The 12,917-nt window shown below is 38.2% G+C and overlaps 1 protein-coding gene across 6 annotated transcripts in view; it reads left to right on the top strand.

The window, feature by feature from the left end:
* The window catches only part of LOC123679931 (formin-2-like), a 90,473-nt gene that overhangs the window by 32,631 nt on the left and 44,925 nt on the right, over nt 1-12,917 (top strand). For all 6 annotated transcript variants that reach the window (XM_045617502.1, XM_045617499.1, XM_045617500.1 and 3 more), the window contains one exon: nt 10,688-10,863. In XM_045617502.1, the coding sequence (XP_045473458.1) occupies nt 10,688-10,863 (176 nt within the window). The remainder of the gene's footprint in view (nt 1-10,687; nt 10,864-12,917) is intronic.

The raw sequence follows: 12,917 nt of genomic DNA, 5'->3' as shown, positions 1-12,917 counted from the left end.
GGAACTGACTGGCGCTTCATACCCCCTTCCAGTCCTCACTTTGGCGGCCTGTGGGAGGCCGCTGTAAAATCTGCTAAGCATCATCTTACTCGCGTTATTGGCGAGCAGAAACTCACTTACGAGGAGTTTCTCACCGTCTGCACTCAGGTTGAAGCCATCCTCAACTCTCGTCCTCTGTATCTTCCATCATCTGATCCTTCTGATTTTGAGGCCCTGACACCAGGGCATTTCTTGGTTTTTCGGTCCCTAACAGCTCCTCCTGACAACGATGTCAGTTCTGTGTCTGTGAACCGGTTATCTCGTTGGCAATTAGTCCAGCGATTTCAGTAGGACTTCTGGAAGCGTTGGCGTCAGGAATACTTGCATACCCTGCAGCAACGTCACAAGTGGTTGCAGCCATCTACCCCCATATTTCCAGGTACTGTAGTCGTCATTCGAGATGATAATCTTCCTCCTCTGAAATGGAGTATCGGTCGTATATCATCTGTTTTTCCTGGAACTGACTCCACCACTCATGTAGCTGATGTTACTACTTCCGCTGGGATAATTCGTAGACCAGTCGTCAAGCTGTTTCCTCTACAAGTCCATAGATGGCCCTCTTTCGTCTGTTCACTCCTTGCAATTGATCTTAATGAAGGGACTCTTCAGGGCGGGCGGCATGTTACATCGTGAATGTACCCTGTAGAATTTTTCCTGGAGAAAATTTGTTGTTTGTTGGCGCCACCTGCGGCCACGGAATCAACCCGGTCCGTAAACAAACATCGCCATAATTAATAATTCTCTCAAGTGTCGAACTGTGCTTATCTATGCTAAAATTTATCAAACTTAAGTTCATTGCTTACTTAAAATTCATCTAATCATCTATCATCTTTATACATTTTCAATTCCTGTTCTTCTGTTAAAAACTGATTGAGCAATTTCGAGTGAATTGTGTGATACTCGAATTAAGTGATAACCACGAAGCCGGTGCAGAAGAGGTTGATCATCCCTCTCACCTATCCACATAACCATCTTCTGCCACCAGATTAGGGGGTGAATTCACAGACACCATCTTCCTTAACTCACGAGGTAAGTGCACACAAATTCATTTCAACAAGTTGCTTAATCTCTTAATAGTGATCGTCATCTGAAATTGGTTGCAATAATTTGCGATCATTTAAATAGTGACCATGCTATAGTATAATTATCTGAGGTGATTTCTATTGATAGTATTAACTCTGCAGCTTCTGATTTCAAACAAGATTTAAGATAGTAAAATTTTTGAACATCAGAAAGTTGAGAGTTTGAATGTATTAGTGAATCGAAGGTATCGTGAAAAGTCAACCATTGCGTATAAGAACCCTGGAAATCGGGTAGGGTTAAATGAGGCAGCTTTATTGAACTTATTGGATTGTTCGAATAAACAGATCCGTTTTCTGAAGGGCATTCTTTAAGAGAATGTTTAGAAATTAATTCGAGTGCCTGTGCTTCTAAGTCAAAATACGTTTCCTCGAAATATGATCGCTCGTCATCATCTATCTTCCCGCTTTCTAACTCGATACTGCCTTGAATTTGATCGAAATTGTCATAAAGCGTTCTCAGTTTTTCTAATCTACTGTTGATTTGATGAATGTCCGTTTTACAACTTCCATCCGAAAGATTTTATAGAAAATTGCTGAATCGAGTTAGTTGCCCTTTGATTTGTCCTCTTTTGAGTTTTAATGCTTCAACCATTTTGATTTAGTTATATATATACACTATATTTTGTCAGATTAAAAATACTCAAAAATAGGGAATTAATGTGGATAATAATATATAGAAAGATAGTGGATGACTTACTGTGTTTTTCTGCTGTTTCACTGATTCTTGTGAATTTTGCTGTCGAAGGACCATGAACGCTTGTTTGCTTGATTGATTGATTTAACTCGAAGGACCATGAACGATTATATGGATTGATTGATTCGGCTTCGAAGGACCATGAACGAGTGTATGCTTGATATATTTAAATTCGGCTTCGAAGGACCTTGTGGTGTTTATGCTTGTTTATGGATGTAAGAAAATACGTATGATTTTTACTGTTTAATATGTTAACACGAACACTGTATATGACTGTTATAATAATAATAACTTGTTGAATACTTGAATATGTATGATGATGAATACTGAGTTACTGACTGACTGTATGTTAACTGGGTGAATACTGAATTATAACTGGTGAATAGTGAATAACTGAAAGCCCTGTCTGGTGGTACCATGGTGGGAGAAAGCATCGAGTAGAATCACAGGATTCTTCTTCTTCCTCTGTAAGCCTTAACAGCCGAAGTATACCCTGAGCGAAATTTATTTCTTAGATCTTTCTTTCTCAAGTGGAGTTTGTCTGTCCGGTTCCTTATTGCGAGCAACTCTTATTTGGAACTACCAGCAAAACTCCTTATCTTGGGCAGAGGGGTCGCTTAATTCCGATCTCCGGATCACAGCAGCCTTTTCGGCGAATTACCCTGTCCGGTCTGACTCGAGTCTAGAATTGGTGAATGCGCCGAAGTATACCCTGAACGAAATTTATTTCTTAGATCTTTTTTTCTCAAGTGGTGTTTGTCTGTCCGGTTTCTTATTGCGAGCAGCTCTTATTTGGAACTACCAGGCAAAACTCCTTATCTTGGGGAGTGGGGTCGCTTAATTCCGATCTCCGGATCACAGTCGCATTATCGACAGAGTATTTTGCCCTAATTCCCTTGATATCCATTTTGTTGGATGCGTCGATACAAGACCTGATTCGAATATATTGTTCAGGCTTGTTTTCTCGAATAAAGAGGTATCGAACCAGACCGTACAGAACACAGGATAGGTTGTCACATCTGACTTATCAGACTGCATTTCACACGCCAATCTGCATTCTTTCCACGCTTTTACGACATTTACTGCCATTTAGTGAAAGAAATCACCACTGGTCAATCGCTCTTACCTTAAATTGAATCGAACCCTTCTCCAACTGTTTAAAAGCTACCCAGGGTCAATAATACTGAGCGACGTAAGGAAATGCGACCTTATAAAACCTATCGCAATTGGCGCCCGGGGTAATATAGGAGAGAAATAGTAAACAATCAACAATCCGAAGAAAGTCGCCGTCACAAGGTTTAGTAATAATAATAATAATCAGTCATCCATCCAATTTTTTTTTCTTCCTTCTGTTCTCTGAATTCACTATCCTTTACTTTTTTCAATATCGCTCCTAATATCTTTCTACATCGCTTCCACACTACTTTGTCACCTGTAATGGATTTCATCTTTTCTATCAAAATACTCGGTTATGTTTACTTTCGTGGTCTCATCTATTTTGTGAGTCTATATCTATGCAATGTAGCTTTTCAGTTGAACTATGGTCCGTTGGCACATTTGAGCTGGGATATATTTTTTAGCCAGAAGAGAATTTCTGAAATTAATTCTATATGAATTTCTATATATCTTTTTGATACAATAAAAATTCAGGTGAATCGGCAGGTCCGGCACGGGATCTTCATGGATATAGACGACGTTTTGGTAACTTGTTGACGATTATTGATCGTTTTTCGAAGCAGAAAGTCTATCATTCCGAGTACATGACCATTGCAGGAGACTATAAATTATTATAGTCTCCTGGAATGTTCCTTTGCTATTTTTGGGATTAAAATTGCCCATATCGATAGTTATTTCTTAATCTTATTCTGAATGCAAGTAGATGATCTGGGTCATTATAGAAGCTTATACTTATACTATAGTTTAATGTCTGTGTGTTCATAAATGAAATTAATTTCACGGCATTCAGACAATTTTTCAATTCTGGAAAAAGTTCCTCCTCGAGCTGGACTCGAACCCTCGGGCTAGTTATTCGATGGCATTTTTTCCAGAATTGAAAAATTGCCTGAATGCCGTGAAATTAATTTCATTCATTATTATTATTCTATACGAAAAATGAACTTTAAGCAAGTTATTAAATTTCCTGTGATATCATAATTGTGGACTGTGTAAACTATGGTTATCTATTACTATTTTTGCGGAGTTAAGCTAGCACATCTCATTTATTCCAAGTTAACTGATCTTTAATATCGTTATCTCTTTCAAAACTTTGTGTTTCTGTTTTTAATATATTTTTGATGCATATTAGGATCTAGAATTTTTAGGATACCTCTGGCTCCACTGAAGTAGCGCCTGTTCTCAATGGCCATGTATTGTTCAGTCATTATCATGATTTCCGTTGCATTCCTAGCATACCTATATATCAGCCAACCAATTTTGAACAGAGGTTGTTTGTTTAATTTCCCTAATACATACAACCCATATCTCGGAGGTATTCTTCTGGGTGATATTTAAAGATTACATTAAAGGTGCAAATCATAAAGTTATTCTTATATCGACTTCGATAATAGGATTAACAATCGAACATTAAAATGGGTTGAAATGCATGAATTTGAACATCAAAATGGGTTAAAATGCATGATTTTGGGGTTATTATGTGCCAGCATTCACCACATTCATTCTTCGTATCTTCGACTCAAGCGCGTCATTGCCTTCTGTCGACGTTTCATACTGAATGCTCGTGGTTCAGCTTTACCTCGCACAGGTTTTCTCACCTCTGTTGAGCTTCAGGAAGCAGAGATCTGCTTAATACGTCTGGTTCAATCTGTTCATTTTGCCGAGGAGCTGCAGAAACCATCTTCTCGTCATCGACTCATCATGAAACTTCACCTTTTTTGCGATGAGCATGGACTTGTTCGAGTTGGAGGTCGCCTTTCAGCCTCTTTATTACCATATCGACACAAACATCCTGTTCTTCTACCGAAGGACAATCATCTCACTCATCTGATAATCGATGATGCCCATTATCGTCTTCTGCACGCCGGTGCTTTAGCTACTCATTCGTACTTCCGTCGACGGTACCGGATATTGGACGGACGTAATGTAGTACGCAATCGTCTGCTCAAGTGCAACCGATGCTTTTCCTGCAAGCCCCGTCCTCTAATGCAGCCAATGGGCAATCTTCCACCAGAGCGGCTATCATCTGCTATGGCTTTTCTAACTACTGGTGTCGACTACGCCAGCCCATTTTATGTGACGAGTGCACGACTACGCGGAGCAGTTAGCACGAAGGCATATCTGGTTGTCTTCATCTGCTTCTCTACTAAAGCGGTTCATCTAGAATTGGCATCTGAGCTGTCAACCCCAGCGTTCATCGCTACTTATCGGCGCTTTGTTGCACGCCGAGGTCATCCTTCCGTCATCTTTTCGGATAACGGGACCAACTTTGTTGGTGCCCATAACTACCTTCTTGACCTTGGCCGCTTACTGTCTGCTCCACAACATCAGCAGAGTCTCTGTGATGCCGCCTCGTCGTCCGGAACTGACTGGCGCTTCATACCCCCTTCCAGTCCTCACTTTGGCGGCCTGTGGGAGGCCGCTGTAAAATCTGCTAAGCATCATCTTACTCGCGTTATTGGCGAGCAGAAACTCACTTACGAGGAGTTTCTCACCGTCTGCACTCAGGTTGAAGCCATCCTCAACTCTCGTCCTCTGTATCTTCCATCATCTGATCCTTCTGATTTTGAGGCCCTGACACCAGGGCATTTCTTGGTTTTTCGGTCCCTAACAGCTCCTCCTGACAACGATGTCAGTTCTGTGTCTGTGAACCGGTTATCTCGTTGGCAATTAGTCCAGCGATTTCAGTAGGACTTCTGGAAGCGTTGGCGTCAGGAATACTTGCATACCCTGCAGCAACGTCACAAGTGGTTGCAGCCATCTACCCCCATATTTCCAGGTACTGTAGTCGTCATTCGAGATGATAATCTTCCTCCTCTGAAATGGAGTATCGGTCGTATATCATCTGTTTTTCCTGGAACTGACTCCACCACTCATGTAGCTGATGTTACTACTTCCGCTGGGATAATTCGTAGACCAGTCGTCAAGCTGTTTCCTCTACAAGTCCATAGATGGCCCTCTTTCGTCTGTTCACTCCTTGCAATTGATCTTAATGAAGGGACTCTTCAGGGCGGGCGGCATGTTACATCGTGAATGTACCCTGTAGAATTTTTCCTGGAGAAAATTTGTTGTTTGTTGGCGCCACCTGCGGCCACGGAATCAACCCGGTCCGTAAACAAACATCGCCATAATTAATAATTCTCTCAAGTGTCGAACTGTGCTTATCTATGCTAAAATTTATCAAACTTAAGTTCATTGCTTACTTAAAATTCATCTAATCATCTATCATCTTTATACATTTTCAATTCCTGTTCTTCTGTTAAAAACTGATTGAGCAATTTCGAGTGAATTGTGTGATACTCGAATTAAGTGATAACCACGAAGCCGGTGCAGAAGAGGTTGATCATCCCTCTCACCTATCCACATAACCATCTTCTGCCACCAGATTAGGGGGTGAATTCACAGACACCATCTTCCTTAACTCACGAGGTAAGTGCACACAAATTCATTTCAACAAGTTGCTTAATCTCTTAATAGTGATCGTCATCTGAAATTGGTTGCAATAATTTGCGATCATTTAAATAGTGACCATGCTATAGTATAATTATCTGAGGTGATTTCTATTGATAGTATTAACTCTGCAGCTTCTGATTTCAAACAAGATTTAAGATAGTAAAATTTTTGAACATCAGAAAGTTGAGAGTTTGAATGTATTAGTGAATCGAAGGTATCGTGAAAAGTCAACCATTGCGTATAAGAACCCTGGAAATCGGGTAGGGTTAAATGAGGCAGCTTTATTGAACTTATTGGATTGTTCGAATAAACAGATCCGTTTTCTGAAGGGCATTCTTTAAGAGAATGTTTAGAAATTAATTCGAGTGCCTGTGCTTCTAAGTCAAAATACGTTTCCTCGAAATATGATCGCTCGTCATCATCTATCTTCCCGCTTTCTAACTCGATACTGCCTTGAATTTGATCGAAATTGTCATAAAGCGTTCTCAGTTTTTCTAATCTACTGTTGATTTGATGAATGTCCGTTTTACAACTTCCATCCGAAAGATTTTATAGAAAATTGCTGAATCGAGTTAGTTGCCCTTTGATTTGTCCTCTTTTGAGTTTTAATGCTTCAACCATTTTGATTTAGTTATATATATACACTATATTTTGTCAGATTAAAAATACTCAAAAATAGGGAATTAATGTGGATAATAATATATAGAAAGATAGTGGATGACTTACTGTGTTTTTCTGCTGTTTCACTGATTCTTGTGAATTTTGCTGTCGAAGGACCATGAACGCTTGTTTGCTTGATTGATTGATTTAACTCGAAGGACCATGAACGATTATATGGATTGATTGATTCGGCTTCGAAGGACCATGAACGAGTGTATGCTTGATATATTTAAATTCGGCTTCGAAGGACCTTGTGGTGTTTATGCTTGTTTATGGATGTAAGAAAATACGTATGATTTTTACTGTTTAATATGTTAACACGAACACTGTATATGACTGTTATAATAATAATAACTTGTTGAATACTTGAATATGTATGATGATGAATACTGAGTTACTGACTGACTGTATGTTAACTGGGTGAATACTGAATTATAACTGGTGAATAGTGAATAACTGAAAGCCCTGTCTGGTGGTACCATGGTGGGAGAAAGCATCGAGTAGAATCACAGGATTCTTCTTCTTCCTCTGTAAGCCTTAACAGCCGAAGTATACCCTGAGCGAAATTTATTTCTTAGATCTTTCTTTCTCAAGTGGAGTTTGTCTGTCCGGTTCCTTATTGCGAGCAACTCTTATTTGGAACTACCAGCAAAACTCCTTATCTTGGGCAGAGGGGTCGCTTAATTCCGATCTCCGGATCACAGCAGCCTTTTCGGCGAATTACCCTGTCCGGTCTGACTCGAGTCTAGAATTGGTGAATGCGCCGAAGTATACCCTGAACGAAATTTATTTCTTAGATCTTTTTTTCTCAAGTGGTGTTTGTCTGTCCGGTTTCTTATTGCGAGCAGCTCTTATTTGGAACTACCAGGCAAAACTCCTTATCTTGGGGAGTGGGGTCGCTTAATTCCGATCTCCGGATCACAGTCGCATTATCGACAGAGTATTTTGCCCTAATTCCCTTGATATCCATTTTGTTGGATGCGTCGATACAAGACCTGATTCGAATATAGTAGGCTTGTTTTCTCGAATAAAGAGGTATCGAACCAGACCGTACAGAACACAGGATAGGTTGTCACATCTGACTTATCAGACTGCATTTCACACGCCAATCTGCATTCTTTCCACGCTTTTACGACATTTACTGCCATTTAGTGAAAGAAATCACCACTGGTCAATCGCTCTTACCTTAAATTGAATCGAACCCTTCTCCAACTGTTTAAAAGCTACCCAGGGTCAATAATACTGAGCGACGTAAGGAATTGCGACCTTATAAAACCTATCGCAATTGGCGCCCGGGGTAATATAGGAGAGAAATAGTAAACAATCAACAATCCGAAGAAAGTCGCCGTCACAAGGTTTAGTAATAATAATAATAATCAGTCATCCATCCAATTTTTTTTTCTTCCTTCTGTTCTCTGAATTCACTATCCTTTACTTTTTTCAATATCGCTCCTAATATCTTTCTACATCGCTTCCACACTACTTTGTCACCTGTAATGGATTTCATCTTTTCTATCAAAATACTCGGTTATGTTTACTTTCGTGGTCTCATCTATTTTGTGAGTCTATATCTATGCAATGTAGCTTTTCAGTTGAACTATGGTCCGTTGGCACATTTGAGCTGGGATATATTTTTTAGCCAGAAGAGAATTTCTGAAATTAATTCTATATGAATTTCTATATATCTTTTTGATACAATAAAAATTCAGGTGAATCGGCAGGTCCGGCACGGGATCTTCATGGATATAGACGACGTTTTGGTAACTTGTTGACGATTATTGATCGTTTTTCGAAGCAGAAAGTCTATCATTCCGAGTACATGACCATTGCAGGAGACTATAAATTATTATAGTCTCCTGGAATGTTCCTTTGCTATTTTTGGGATTAAAATTGCCCATATCGATAGTTATTTCTTAATCTTATTCTGAATGCAAGTAGATGATCTGGGTCATTATAGAAGCTTATACTTATACTATAGTTTAATGTCTGTGTGTTCATAAATGAAATTAATTTCACGGCATTCAGACAATTTTTCAATTCTGGAAAAAGTTCCTCCTCGAGCTGGACTCGAACCCTCGGGCTAGTTATTCGATGGCATTTTTTCCAGAATTGAAAAATTGCCTGAATGCCGTGAAATTAATTTCATTCATTATTATTATTCTATACGAAAAATGAACTTTAAGCAAGTTATTAAATTTCCTGTGATATCATAATTGTGGACTGTGTAAACTATGGTTATCTATTACTATTTTTGCGGAGTTAAGCTAGCACATCTCATTTATTCCAAGTTAACTGATCTTTAATATCGTTATCTCTTTCAAAACTTTGTGTTTCTGTTTTTAATATATTTTTGATGCATATTAGGATCTAGAATTTTTAGGATACCTCTGGCTCCACTGAAGTAGCGCCTGTTCTCAATGGCCATGTATTGTTCAGTCATTATCATGATTTCCGTTGCATTCCTAGCATACCTATATATCAGCCAACCAATTTTGAACAGAGGTTGTTTGTTTAATTTCCCTAATACATACAACCCATATCTCGGAGGTATTCTTCTGGGTGATATTTAAAGATTACATTAAAGGTGCAAATCATAAAGTTATTCTTATATCGACTTCGATAATAGGATTAACAATCGAACATTAAAATGGGTTGAAATGCATGAATTTGAACATCAAAATGGGTTAAAATGCATGATTTTGGGGTTATTATGTGCCAGCATTCACCACATTCAAAAGACATTTAGGATCCTTGGTTTTCTTTCTCAAATGTCATTGTTACACGGTCCATTGTATTTCTGCTTGCTTTGTGATAGGCTTGAACATGGAAGCCATGTCATGAACAGTGAAGAAATTTGTCGAAAAATGTTTCTAAAATATTTGCATTTCGAAAAGCATAAGGTTTACCCTAATTTTAATTTCAATTCATCGCTGAGAGAGGTTAATTTTGTTAGTTTGAGAAAAAAGAAGGAAATCTCTGTTGGAACTGAAGAGATCAAGGCAGATTTAGATTCAGTGTCATTACTCGACCATTCAAATCACAATTCATGTCGCCTATTCTCATGATAGAATTTGAGGTCTAGGATTAGGCACTGTGTAGAAGATTAAACTTCTGTGGATGTTTTTCTGCCCAAGAAGCAATTCAGAAATCAATTGTATTCATCAATGTAGGATTGCTTTTTATTCATTTCTTTGATGCAAATGGACCAACGGTGGTTTGTTTCTTCTGTATTCCATCAATTTTTTTATTATTCACTCCTGTAATCGACCCATAGGATGTAAATATGTTTAAATCAATGAAGAAGTAGTATAGTTAGAAAACATCAACATCTGCTTGTACTCTCATTTTCAATACGTGACAACAAACTTTCGATTATGATTTCTGGTTTCAAGTTCCAAAGGATTAAATTCACGAAATAATTGAATATTTAATTTGTGATATTCGACATTGAAAAATTTATTGAACTTGTTGCCACCAAAGATTTTCAATCAAAATAAAACAATCGGGAGAAGATGGGGTTCATATGAAATAAACGATGTTTTTAACCCATTATGTACGTAATGAGATAGAATATTTTATCTTCCAGGACATATGTTGATAAACTGGTATGTCTCCGAGCTCGATGAAAATCATCCCCTTGGAAATTCGCTGTCAGAACAAGAACTCAAATTACTAGCTGTTCAATTTTGTACACATCTCTTAGCAGCTGGAGTACTAAGGCAGCTCAGGGATAAAGACGTTTCGACGTGTAACGTTTTCAAGGTAACTATTGGAATGTATGGCATTAATATTCGAAACATCATAAAAACAACATTATCACGGATCGATTTCAATTTTGAATTAATATATAATTTAATTTATGTATGTAGAATATTATGAACTACTGTTAATGAAATTGGTAAAACTCATTAGGTATATTTCAAGTTAGTGGAGTAGTATTAAATTCTCTAGCCAATTTTGATTTACGTTTGAAATCCTCCAGCCACGTTATTCGAAATAGAATTAATGTACCTAATACAAGTAAATCAAAATTTTCGTTTTATTTTTTAAACAGGTATTTCTATTGTTCTCAATGAAAACGGTAGGATGGAATTTTGATGGTGATGAATTCGAATATTTCACATATATATATATATATATATATATATATATATATATATATATATATATACATATAGCATACCAATATTGGAACGAATTATTGTTTATTCATAACATGACAGATTAATTTATTTGAATCCACCTTGATATTTTTTCGGCAAAAATATTGAGTTTTCTTAATAATTCAAATTGAATTCAACGACATTCAATGACAATATGGAAATACGGCAAAACTGCCTTGATCAAAGGTCAGTGGCGGCTCGTCGTATGAAGCATCTGAGGCCTGACATCACATCTAAAATTTAATAAAACGTGACTTCTTTCACATTATTTATTTAAACATAAAATGATTTTAATTGATAGAGAACACCATGCTAGTAACTGCGTCATCCCCACCGCTTTAGTTGCACATGGCGGGAATAATACCTACGGGAATTTTTGAGCAGTTTTCTGTCACGACAAATTTGTCGAAAGACATTCCGTTATCGGTTTTTCAAAAATTTCATCCGTTTCAAAGATATTGAGTTTTTCTACTTCATTCTTGAAATAGGACACCTTATACAAATAAAAAATATGAAAATATTTTCCATGTACACTGCGCAAAAAAATTAACGCACATTACGGAAATCTCAAATTTATTCTACAACTGAAGGTGTTCTCAATGATAATTATTTTTATCAGAATTATGCATGCATATGTTATCCACTTTCAACGTTTTTCTTCAATACAGATGTTTTTTCCCAGCAGGAATAAAAATAGATGAGATTATCAGATTTTGAATGTATTGGCTCCATTCTGAAATCAGTTGTTCTCGATCAATTCTAGTGATCAATAGTTTTTCTTTCGTTTGATTTTCTACACTCGATCGCTATGAAACGCGAAACAAGCAATTTGACCCAAGAGGTATGTGCCCAAGCGGTAGTTTTGCGAGAAGAAGGGTGGACATACACAAGAATTGCAGAAAGGTTTGGAGTTTCCCATACAAGTGTGTCCAGAATGTTGCAGTGATTCAGGGAGACAGGTATAAATGTCCGAAGACCAGGACAGGTAGACCACGGGTAACAACTGCCATTCAAGAACGTTACTTGAGAGTTTCTTCGTTGAGACAACGGTTTGCAACCGCTCGCCTCCTTCAAAATCAGCTTGAGCAAACTCATGGGGTGCAAATTAGCACTCAGACAATAAGAAATCCCCTCAGTGAAGCCCAGCTCTTACCCCAGCCCATCGAAGGGCGCGTTTGGATTTTGCGAGAGAGCATATCCATTGGGAAGAGGCTGATTGGGAAAGAGTTCTCTTCACAGATGAGTCTAGATTCTGCCTCTACCATTGTGATCGACGTTCCCTTGTATACAGACGTCCACATGAAAGATATGATCAGTGCTATTTCCTGAATACTACTGGTTTCGGGGGAGGATCGATTATGGTATGGGGTGGAATATCTTTGACTGCTCGCACAGACCTGGTGGTCGTTGATAATGGAGCTATGAATGCTGATAGGTATATAAGGAACGTTCTTGAAGAGCATGTAGTGCCATTTGCCCCATACATTGGTGAAAATTTCATTTTTATGGACGATAATGCCAAACCCCATCGTGCGCGCATCGTTCAGGAGTACCTTGAAGAGGTTGAAGTCTCGAATGGATTGGCCAGCAAGAAGTCCAGATCTCCATCCGATTGAGCAGGTTTGGGACAACCTCAAAAGAAGGCTGAGAAGT

Source organism: Harmonia axyridis, chromosome 5 (assembly GCF_914767665.1).
Source record: "Harmonia axyridis chromosome 5, icHarAxyr1.1, whole genome shotgun sequence".
Lineage (NCBI taxonomy): Eukaryota > Metazoa > Arthropoda > Insecta > Coleoptera > Coccinellidae > Harmonia > Harmonia axyridis.
This window is presented reverse-complemented; position numbering and strand designations above follow the sequence as displayed.